Source organism: Henckelia pumila, chromosome 2 (assembly GCF_033568475.1).
Source record: "Henckelia pumila isolate YLH828 chromosome 2, ASM3356847v2, whole genome shotgun sequence".
Lineage (NCBI taxonomy): Eukaryota > Viridiplantae > Streptophyta > Magnoliopsida > Lamiales > Gesneriaceae > Henckelia > Henckelia pumila.
Window position 1 is genome coordinate 78,670,397 of NC_133121.1, and position 12,268 is coordinate 78,682,664.

The window sequence follows — 12,268 nt, forward strand, 5'->3', positions numbered from 1 at the left end:
ATAGGACGATCAATGAAGTGGCTCATTCTTTATCTAAATTTACTCTTTATTCTCCTACATTTTTTTTATGGGTGTCTGAGAATTTTTTTTTATGGCTGAATCGACTTATAACTCGTGACATTTCCTCTTAGCAATAAATATTACAAGTTCCTGTCTAATAAAATTTTTGTGTATTTGTGTGGGTATGTAAAATAAAATTCTACTATTTACCCTCAAAGAGTATCTCCGACATAAATGGCATTGTGCCAAAAATGGCTCTGATGTTAATTACATTTTCTTGTAAATTTTTTTTTATTATTATATGAATAACATTTAATTATATAAAAAATCATGATAATAACTTCGGGAAATGGTTTACTAATTTAAAAATAAATAATTTTATTACTTTGTAACATTATAAATATAAGATTGATAATAAAAATATAAGAATTAATCTTTTTACTTATTCAATCAATAAATGAAATTATTTGTATTATTTAATTTTTAAGTTAAAATAATAATTAAATAAATTAATTTATTGATTTTATTTACTTGCACGTAAATTTGATATTTAATAATAATAATTTAATATAACAAAAATCAATAAAATAATTATATGAATAATTATATTAATTTTATCTCATGAGTAGTGATTGAATGAACTATTTTAAGTAATTAAACATAAAATTAATATAATAATAAATGTATTATTTCGTAAATAAATAATTTAAATTAGGGAGTTGATAAATAAATGTATTATTATTATTATTATTATTATTATTATTATTATTATTATTATTATTATTATTATTATTATTATTATTATTATTATTATTATTATTATTTTGCTTAAAAGCTAGCCGAAGCCGAAAGTTTTCCATAGGGTTATCGTTTTATTGAAGAGTTAGGACCTCCGTCTATCAAACACATTGATTTCGCCGGGATATGGCGACGGCGAACGGCGGTAGCACCGATGTTCTTATGCTGGAGGCTCCTCCTTCGAGTTCTACGGCGGAGATAATCGATGCTCTACCGTACATAGACGACGACTATGGAGATCCGACAGTTAAGGCAGAGGTGGATCGCTTGGTGGAAGAAGAGATGCGGCGCAGCTCCAAAAAACCTTCAGACTTCCTCAAAGGCCTTCCTCCTCTCCCAAAGTTCAATTTTCAGGTCTAGGAAACTTGGAATTTCTTTACATCAGGTCGTGTTTGTGTTGGACAGTCGTGGATTTTACTAGGTTTAACCGGTTAGCTGAAATTTTACGGTATCAACGTTGTTGTTGTTTCTACTTGATTTTAAAAAGTTTTTCGAAGGTTTTTTCTTTAGTTTCAACTAATTGAACTTGCGTTATTGACGTCATTAATCATTGGATATACATGGATAGCTGATAATTTAGATACTGAATGCGGCATTTTGGTGCTATGAGTTGTGACTTTATGATAAATTTATTTGCGGCATTTTGGCGCAAATCCTCATCTTCATTATCCAGTCTCATACTTCAGCTTCACATTAAAACTATTTTTCTATCTGTTGCGAATTTGCAACCCCTTTTTCATTTTATGTACCGTTCAAAGTTTTCATGTTTAGTGGCGTTGAGAGTGTCGGATACATTCACATAAACTGATGCTACCAGCATATGCCATATGTTGCAGGATCATCCGATGCTTGCTAGGGAATATGAGAGGGTCAGAGCTGGGAAGCCTCCAGCACAGATGGATACATCTAGATATGGTCTTGAAGTGCCACCAGTGAACAAGCGGAATGATGATACTGCATGGAAGCAGGCTGTTCGAAAAGCGCAGCGTTTGCTGCAGCATCAAGTGATCAGGTATACGGTAGTCAGAACAAAATTGTCTGGATGACATCAATCAAGATACGATGGCATTTAGTGGAAGTTTGTTACTTATCAAGTGCTTATGTTTTTTGGGAGATGGCTAACGAAATTGACTTGATGGGTTTAACTTTTTTGACATTTGGGATAACGATTTGTCTCGTTGGGCTGAGTACTAATACCATGATTGTGCTACTGTTGGCCCAGTCCTATTGGCATAACGCATGAGAGTGGAATTACAGATGATCCTTTTCATGTTCAAATTATTTCCTTCTTTAATCGGGGATGCAATAATGTATCAAGAACCCAGATGCAATAATGTATCATTAACCCAATGGAATTTTGAAGCCTTCATTATTTTCCTGAGCCTCTTGGTGATAAAAAAGTTGAAAAACATCTTGCAGTCTAAACTTAACAATGCAATCTGCGGGCATTTACATTCATAGAACATTGGATTTCGTCTTGTATGCATGTAATACGACATCTTAACATCTTTTTTCTTTTATATAAACTTGTAAAATTGTGATTATATTATTGTTGTTGTCGTAGGATAGAAAATTTAGACCTGATGTCAAAGCATGGGCCAGACATTTGGAAGTCGTATAATCAGCAGCTGGAAGCATGTTTATCAAGGTGTGTTCTGCAATCCACTTGATTTTTAAGTTCTAATTCTTTAAACATCTAGTTGTCATTTGTTTGTTCTAATTATGTGTTTAATCCTGTTTGTTTCTAAATCACTTTCTATTCCCTTTATTTATGGCATTTTGGCTTATTATTGGGTTTACTCATGTGGCATCAGTCTGATATTTTGGTTAGTAAAGAAGAATGTCAAGTAATTGTTGCAGAGTCTGGTGATGAACTTTAGCTTGGAGGTTTTGATTATTTGGGATCAGGGCATGAAGATAATTGTTTTGACTAATTACTAACTTAATTGCCATAAAGAATGGTAATTTTGTGTTCCCTAGGAAGAATTGTCAAGTAATCTTCATGTTGAGACTTCAGATATTTATGAGGGTTCCACATTGAGACATTTTCTGACAGCATGTGTATTAAATAACATTTGAAATTTCTACCTTGAGGATTGTATATCATGTACATGGTGTTTACACTTGTAGCTAGTCTTGAAATGAGCAAGAATGCTGCAATCCACAGAAAATCTATTGGACTCAGTAGTGGAAATCATCAATAATGCCGTCACAAATTTGTGCATGATTTATCTATGTTAGCTAGAATTTTTCTGCATCACAAAAGCAATTAATAGTGAAGGCTCGTACGAGTGTGAGATCTTGAATGGCTAAAAGGTGACATAGTGCTATTGGGTGGTATGATCCTTGTTAAATCCAGAAGAGGAGGGAAGTAAAATTCTTCTAACCTCATCGTAAAGATGATAAACCAGTTACTCATGCCTATGAAGAGGCAAGACAATGATTCTGTCATTACCTAGAAAAAGTGAACTATCATATCTATGCTCTAAGATGCATGCTTTGTGCCACAAAAGCCATTGGATGATCTTTAGATTGCATCAGTTGTAGGGAAAAAGGTTCCAGGGAAAAACGGAGGGCAGAGATGATAAACAGTACATTGATGCTACATTATAATGTTTGAAATTGAATTTTCATGATGTAGGAAGTTAATCGTGAGTTTGATTTTTGTATAGCTAATAATAAAGAGGGTTTATGTTATGATGTCTCATTTGGTTTTAATATATACGTATTACTAAATAGGGTTATTGTGATGACCTGGATTTTGGTATCCATTTCAGAAACCAGTCAGAGGTTATGGACCTCAATGGGAAGATTGAGTCAGTTAACCGAGAGAGGAAATATCACCAGGTAATTGAAAGGATTTGCTATTTATGTCCTCTGAACTCTGGTATGGAGAAAATAGAGCTGAACTTACTGCAAAAAGATGTTTTTATTGGCTTTTATTCATATGCTTTGTTTATGCTTGGAATTGGTCAGCAAAATACTGCTTATGAACTCAGTGCTTTATCCACACAATGGAGGGAGCTTTGTATGAAAAACATTGAAATCCAAACTGCATGTGCTGAAATTGAATCACGTATTCAAGAATTGAAGAACGAGGCTGCTCCAAGGTAAATACTATTCTGTTGTGGCGGTTTTCATTTACTCAAATTTATTTGTTTATGAAAGCAGTTCTTTTTTGTAATACTTAGCGGCTGGAATTTGGAAGCAACTGTTGAGAATGGCCCTGCTTGAAAACGAGGTATGGTTCATCCTTCTGAACTCTGTTATTTTCGGTGTATTTCACAGATAAGCAAATTTTGGTAGCATGTTTCTTTTTGGAGGGCAAGAAGTTAAGAACAATGGGTAGAGCTGAATGAGGATATATTTATACAGTTGGTTTACTTATAATTACTATCTGTACATGTGTGAGTGTATATTTTCTCGAATCGGTTATTCATATTTTGTTAATGAATATATCCGTTTATGTGAAATACATGAGCAGGTCCATGTAGATGGTTAATCCAAAAGCTGCAAATTGAAGTGGTCTTGGTATTGGCATTGGATCTCTACCCATCTTTCTCCAATCTCAGTATGAGTTGTCTTGGTATTGGCATTGGATCTCTACCTTTCTTTCTCCAATCTCAGTATGAGTTGCTATATTCTCTATGCCCTTGGTTATACGTTCGATCTTCCAGGCACACAAACTAGCCTTTGAATTTGGTTGAGCCGGAGCCTCTCTTTTGATACTTGAAATGAGAACTCGGAAAGATGTATGTTTCGTCATTTGTCATGTCGAAATCATTGTTGTATATGCCTTCAGCCAGCATCAATATGAGACACTGAAAACAAAATTTTATGTGAAGCTTGACATTGGATTCAAAGTACTCGTACATTATCGCAGCAAATGTTCGCTAAAACGTTCACTATACCATCTCTATCACTATATGATCATTATGAGTTCCAACAGATTTTACGGGTTCAAACATAAAGAGACCACACCATGCGGTATGGAAAAAGGGATTTAGTCTATGCTACTCCATTCGGGCAGTGTCTGAATGGGAACATCTCAAATGCAAAAAAAAATTGGGTCATTGGATGCAGCACATGGACCCATGTGCTAGCATAAATTAAATTGTAAAAAGGATACGAAAATTGTGAACAATACGGGGAGACGATAACAGGGACATGGAGGATTTGCCTCATTTTATAGGTGGGGTTCGCACACAATTATATAAACTAGAGCAATAAAACGCCATTACATCAGGTAAAAATATATAAGTGTTTTAGGCGGTGTGAAATGGTGGAATAGATGAGTGTTTAATCAACTATTAGAAGTTTGATTTTCCTACAAAATTTATTTCAGGAGAATGTCACGTAGGGTTGCGATTTAAAATTTGTTTTTCCTTATAAAACACGTAAAATGTTGTTATGCGGCAGTGTTTACATTAATTTATCTATAAAATATTGGTATTTTCAGGTCTTAAAATCTGATATTATGCACTGATGTAATTTAAACTTCATGGTTCATACCATAATTGTGCTAATGTATTAAAAAAAATTGCGACCGAATAAATTAAAGTTTGATAAAAAAAATAAAGGAAAAATAAATGAATGATGAGATGAGAAACTTTTTCAAAAGCTGACAAATCTATACTGTTTATTGGTCATTTTCTTCTCAACCGATCTCTACCTTCAAATGATACTCATAATATTTGTAATCTTGCATACAGTTCATCAATGATTTTATGACTAACTATTTTATTTCTAAAAAAATAATTGAGCATTATATTCAAATATTATTAGAAGTCAACTATAATGGCAATTTTTATTTAATTTGGTTAATGAAATAATATTGTCACTATTTCAATATTCCCCAATGCTATGCTTGGCCGCCTCCCTTGTCAACCGACAACCGATGGCAAGAAATTTCATATTACTTTCGTCCGATTATATATGCTTATTTTCTTGTATAGATTAAGAAAAATTATTAGAAAAATTAATTGTATAAAAAATTTTAATTTTATTCATATTTAATTCACGAAAAAAAATAATTTCACATTGTTAAAGAAGTATATAATGTGTATGTTAGTAAAAAAAAACATAAGAAAATATTAATAAATATAATATAAGTTTATATATTTGAGATAAATAAAAAAATGCGATCTATATAATTAAGAAAAAATAATTTTTAATTTTTTTTTAATATTACGACTGGTTTTTTATTTTAAAAACCTCGGGAAAAATAAAGCACATGTTTATCATAACATGTAAATTAGTTTCATGATAATGGGTTCGGTTTTGATCGACATTCTCAGCTTGATTTATGTAAGAAAGTTGGTGTACATGTGAACACTTTGATTTATACAAAAAAGCTTATATTGTGTATCAAAATTTAATAAATTATCACGAATTATACGTTGAAGTTCACAAATCATAAATTGTTCAAAGAAACCTTTTTGGTGTGTCAAAACTAAATAAACTATTCTATCCAGTATCCGGAATCCCGGATACACAAACGCACCCAACCAAAAAAATTTGAAAATAAAAGCACATTTAAGAAATTTAGAAATTAATTTCATTTTTATGTACATAAATTTTATTACGTATATTCAAAAAATGTTGTAAATGATCGTAACACGTGTTCCCAGAATCCAGATTTTAAAATTATGAGGAAATTATTTTTTGGTTCTTTATGTTAGTCTCGTTGCGATTTTGGTTCTCTATGTCATCAAATTTCAGTTTTAGTTCGTTATCTTTAATTTTTTTGGCAATTTTAGTCATTTTTCTCTACGCTGATGTAGCAACAATGTAATGCATATGTAATATTGATGTGTGTAGTGGCAGATCAGCAATCCCGATGAAAAATGACTAAAATTACCAAAAATTAAAAGATGCATGATTAATACTGAAATTTTATATTATAGATGACCAAAATTTAAAAAAGACAAACATACATGCCAAAAAAATAATTTTTCCTATATCTTTATATGATAAATTATAATTATAATTGATTAGGTTCTTTAATCGAATCAAATAAAAAATGAATAATAAAATTTATTAGATTGTAAAAATATCTTGATTTTTCGTTAGTAATGGTTTCTTTGCTAATTGCTTATAGCAAAACTATAAATTGTTCCATTTTCTATTTAAATATATACGTCCGTTTGGGAATTTATAATATATCTTTAGGTTAATTTCTGTGATCCCCATAGATTGAAGAACAATCCCTTCATCTACTATTTCTAATTTTAAAACCAATTTTTTTTTTTAAAAATGTAATTGTTTTTTATTTTTCACATACACATATATATTTCTTACTATTTATTACAGCTAACTAGCTAAGCAACATATAAAAACTGTTTGATGTCATTGTTTGTTTTTCTATTTACCGAAAATACCCCTATACCACTTCTAATTATTCCCACGTTCCTATCTCTGCAAACACATCAGTTTTTCAATAAGAAGACGCTTCTTCTTCTTCCGCCTTCAAAATAAGCAAACATAATAAATATTAATTTTTTTATTACACACGCGTTTGCGTGTGCTAGGTTGCTAGTATATATATGGTTTTGCTACTTATCCGGTTTCATTTAGGGTGTTCACGGTTTGGTTAACCGCCCGAATCGATCCGAAACCGAAAATTCGGTTTGAACCAAAAACCAAACCATAAATTCGGTTGGTTATCGATTTTTAGTTTTTTGGATTTTTTGTTTTTGGCTCGGTCAATCGAACCGAAAACCCATTTTTTGTTTTTTTTTTAATTTTTAAAATATTTTTTAATTTATGTTTATTAATAATAAATAAAAATTAAACTGAAAATTCGGTTAAACCGAAATCCGAACCGAAAATCTAAAAATTTCGGGTTTTAACCGAACTAAACTGTGAAATTCGATTCGATTTTTGGTTTCGAATTTTGGGTAAATTTTGGTTCGGTTAACCGAAATTTCGGTTCGATTCGATTCGGATTAAATGAACACCCTACTTTCATTTAACATAATTTACAGAAGTGACGAGTGGACATAATTTTAGTAAAATTGATTATTGTTTTCACTAATCGGTAGTAGGACTTTAATCCTAACTCTAGCTAGTTCGAATCAAATTATAAATAACATTTGCTAGCTCTTATTATATGAGTTAAACACGACTATACAACCTACCTCTCATTAAAATAAATAATATAATTGATAATTAATTACATAGGTCACTTAACATGCCATTATTGTTTAATATGCCCACAAATAATTAAACTTAATTCTATATTATAAATATGCAGTCCTCAACAACAAAGTTTGTATATATTTAGGATTAGAATAGTGCATATAATTACTTGTACTAATCAATTTATAGCTTCTTCATCAACTCAATGTTCATTTTCTTCGTCTAGAATTTGAGCTACATTGGGTACCCTGACTTTTGGCTCATTTCAAGCTTCAATCGATATACACATATATTAAAGATGTATGATCCCATCCTTGAGAAAAGTTTCACTCGATACGATCGCAAGCGACTTGGATGTTGTGCATTCATCATGTTCACAATCACCATTTGCTCAACTTTCTGGCCTCGTCTTCTTCCCTTCACATCTAGTAAGCGTATATATATATATATATATATATATATATATATATATATATATATATAATTTCGTTTCGTCCGTTGTGTCTATTGGAATGCTCGTCTAATTGATTCGAATGTGCTTCGTTTCCGCAGTTGTTGATCATGGTGTCTACATGCCATTGTCAATGAATGCTATGCTTGAAACTTCCGAGCCGCCAACAGGTGAATCCATATAAAGCATGTTCTTTAATGATCACCCAAACTTGTGTGTTATATTTATATGCCAATATATATATGTGGTTTTCGTCTCGAATTTTCAGAAGTTGAAGTGAGGAAAATGGAGCCCGTCTGCAGAATCTTGGAGGCGGATGCTGATTATTGTGACATGGAAGGAGATATAAGGATTGAGGCCAATTCCTCCACTATATTTCTGGTAACTTCCCGCGAGAAAATTGTCGAAAATTCAACCATTTCATGGAGCATACGGCCTTATCCAAGAAGGGGAATTGATTATGTCAAGACGTGGAATGTGAAAATTGTGGGAGTGCACAATGACATCCCCAAGTGTACTGAAAATCATAATTCTCCTGCCATACTCTTCTCGACTAGTGGATTTGCAGGAAACCTTTTCCACGATTTTGCGGATTTGATACTTCCATTGTACACAACTTCCTTTGATTTCAAAAGGGATGTGCAGTTTCTTGCTAGTGATTATCAATCTTGGTGGCTGTCGAAATACCGCGAAATACTCGAAAAGTTCACTAGACATGAGATCATTGCCATTGATAGACAGAAACAAGAAGTGCATTGCTACAAGAAAATGGTTGCTGGCCTGAATTATCACAAAGAACTCATCATAAATCCATTATTAGTCGAATCAAATCAAACTCGATCCGGTCTTTCAATGAGCAACTTCAGAGGACTAATACAAGAAACGTATTCCTTAGAGAGAACACATGCTATGGCTATTCGTAACACAACAGGTAAGCGAGATAACTCGACAGGACGCAGGCCACGCATCATGATCATAACGAGGAACAGAACACGAATCCTCATGAACCATGATGAAGTCTCTCAAACTGCAAGGGAGCTAGGCTTCGAGGTCGTCTTAGCAGAGGCACAAAAATCGACTAGTCTACCAAGATTTGCACGACTTGTGAATTCGTGCGACGTGCTGATGGGGATACACGGAGCTGGTTTAACCAACATGGTTTTCTTGCCTGAAAATGCTGTAGTAATCCAAGTGGTTCCTCTAGGGGCTATGGATTGGTTAGCTAAACATGATTTTGGAGACCCTTGTGTTGATATGAAGTTGAAGTACTTAGAATACAAGATAGGATTGAAAGAGAGTTCTTTGAGTTTGAAGTATTCAAGTGAAGATCCAGTTCTGAAAGATCCATTGTCCATTCACAGAAAGGGATGGAATGAATTGAGATCCACTTACTTGGAAAATCAGAATGTTACCATTGATATTGGGAGGTTCAAAAGTACATTAGTTGAGGCACTCAAGCTTCTAAGTCATTAAATATTATATATATATGATATTGTTCATAATCTGGTGAAATTGTACAATTTTTTGAGTGATCATTACGAATCTTGAGGAAGTTTTTTACTGTAAAAACTTTATTTCCGAATGGGTTTATGACAAGACGTTTATACATGCAAGTTTGATCAAAAAACCCAAGTGGGTTCTTGTAAGAAAAATGCTACTTAGTGGTGTTTGAAAAAGTGATTCTCTGCTTTTTTTATAATTAAATTTTGAAAATTTGGTAAAACACGGAGAATCACTTTTTTTAAACAATTCCAAACACTATCTTAAAACGATTAAAATGGGATCTTTAAATTGAATATGATCGTTGAAGGTCCATCGGGGTTACTGGATTACATCAAAGCCAAAAGTCTTGAAGGAAATTGACTAGAGAGAGCTGTTATCTCCAAACACGGGTCGTTATATTTTGGAAGACGAGGAAAGGCAGAGAGGGGCAATATAATCTTACACAATTACATAACATGCATTACTTTCTAATCAACTTTCAATTTTAGTCTAATATTTTTTTATTTATGACATTTTTTTGTTCTTTATAATTGAGAGTGTTAATATGACACTACATATATCAGAGTTACATTGGTGTTATATCAACACCATATTGGAAATTTACCAAACAAAAAACAAAAGAAACACAGTAAGATTGTAATTTGGCAACGTAGAGTACTTTGTTTACTATAACAATCGGTCAGGACAAGGACGATTGTTCCTTAATAAGTGGAGAAATTTTCTAAAACTGATTTAAAATGTGGCAACAAAAGATGCCTTTAGTCAATGTTACTCAACTAATTGAGAGCGGCTACTGTATATGCATGGGATCATACTTAATTCGTAGCCAATTTTTCTACGCATGAAACATTTTCAACAGATTGGACGATGCACCATACACACAATCAATGTGCGTATCAAATTTCCAAAGATTGGACGATGCACCATACATACAAATGATACAATCAATGTGTATCAAATTTCCAAACAAATGTGAACGCCGATGTTTTTGACAAGAAGTATATTTGAGATGAAGAAATTCATTGTTAGGAAGTTTTTGGATTTTAAAATGATAGGCCATGAGTCAAGAACAAGAATTATAAAGTTATTATCCACGAGATTCATACAAAATACAAGAGTACACGAGGTGATAATAAACAATAATAGATCAAAGTGATTACATTGAAAATTTTGAAACGAGTTTAAAATATGTACATTTGAAAACAAAAGTCGAAATAAATGAAATATTTGACTTCATTGCAAAAAATTAATGGAAAATCTATTTTTGTTTTCCTTATTCATAAATTTATTTATTTTTATCTTTTAATTCTGTTAAATCCGTAAGTTTTAGTGATAACAAACATATATCATTGTTGTATAATTTGCTGTCTTTTTATTTTATTTTATTTTATGTAAAACAGTTTATCGACCACTTGTTTTGAAAATTTCTCGTCTGGTCGTGAGAAGTCACTCGCCTTGTTGCATGCAAAAGTCAGTACTCGCCTAGTCTTAAGAAGTAAATCAGTCGACTGGCCACCATGACAAGATCTACTCGCCTGGTCTAGGTAGTCCTTGCCCTTTCACCATTTCAAGTATATCTTAGCTTTCACAACGCCTATAAGGGATGTCTTATGATCCAAGCTACAAATTGTTCAGAGAATATGTCTGTTGCTTTTCAGAAAAGTATATTGTCAAGACATGTACAACAAAAAAAATCAAGAAAATCAGAATGTTTTTCTAAAATTCTCACTGATGAGCTTATGATTAGAGACTGTCTACGATCGTTGCTTTCTTGATTGAGAAAGAGCTAAATCTCGCATAGTTATTAAAGCATACTACATGTAGTAACCCAACTCGGATCCACTACTAATCAGATGTTAAAGCTTAATTAAGCAAGCAATTAATTTATTAGGCATAGATAAACCGCGCAAACTTAAATAAATGATAGACCGACAGAATTAAACTGGATAAATAAAACCAATATACAACACAATCGAATAAATCCTAATAAAAATGTAACCTAACAGCTACCCCTATTGTCTTTCTCTGGTTATTGATTACTCCAAGTCCCTAGGCGCACTACCTGCACTTGCACATGTCCCGTTGAATGGGGTATGCAGAAAACACAGAAAAATACTAGACGTGAGCATTAAAGCTCAGTATGAGAGTACAAATATACACGTGCTATGAATGCAAATACAAATGCAAGTGTATGGTACTGGAAACCTATCCAAAAACTGCTCAGACAAAGACGCCATGGTATGCACGTTGAACTGTCGCATTAGGAGGTGACTCCCATACCATAAATTTTGTGTCAAAAATATTGGGGCTGAGCGACCCCTCTATCGGTAATAACAATAGAATAACAGACTCAACATGAGATGCATGCAGCATAAT

At 32.6% G+C, this 12,268-nt stretch overlaps 2 protein-coding genes across 2 annotated transcripts; both read left to right on the forward strand.

Annotated features, from left to right (window-relative positions):
* The first annotated feature begins 864 nt into the window (after positions 1–864).
* Positions 865–4,673, forward strand: LOC140883608 (pre-mRNA-splicing factor SPF27 homolog). Its single transcript, XM_073290149.1, has 7 exons — positions 865–1,152; positions 1,635–1,810; positions 2,363–2,446; positions 3,576–3,645; positions 3,775–3,908; positions 3,990–4,039; positions 4,283–4,673. Exons 1-6 carry the CDS (start codon positions 925–927, stop codon positions 4,030–4,032), a joined length of 735 nt encoding a protein of 244 aa, XP_073146250.1. The 5' UTR covers positions 865–924; the 3' UTR covers positions 4,033–4,039; positions 4,283–4,673.
* Positions 4,674–8,236: 3,563 nt separating this feature from the next.
* Positions 8,237–9,862, forward strand: LOC140877769 (alpha-1,3-arabinosyltransferase XAT3-like). Its single transcript, XM_073281346.1, has 3 exons — positions 8,237–8,372; positions 8,491–8,559; positions 8,658–9,862. Exons 1-3 carry the CDS (start codon positions 8,237–8,239, stop codon positions 9,860–9,862), a joined length of 1,410 nt encoding a protein of 469 aa, XP_073137447.1.
* Positions 9,863–12,268: the final 2,406 nt, after the last annotated feature.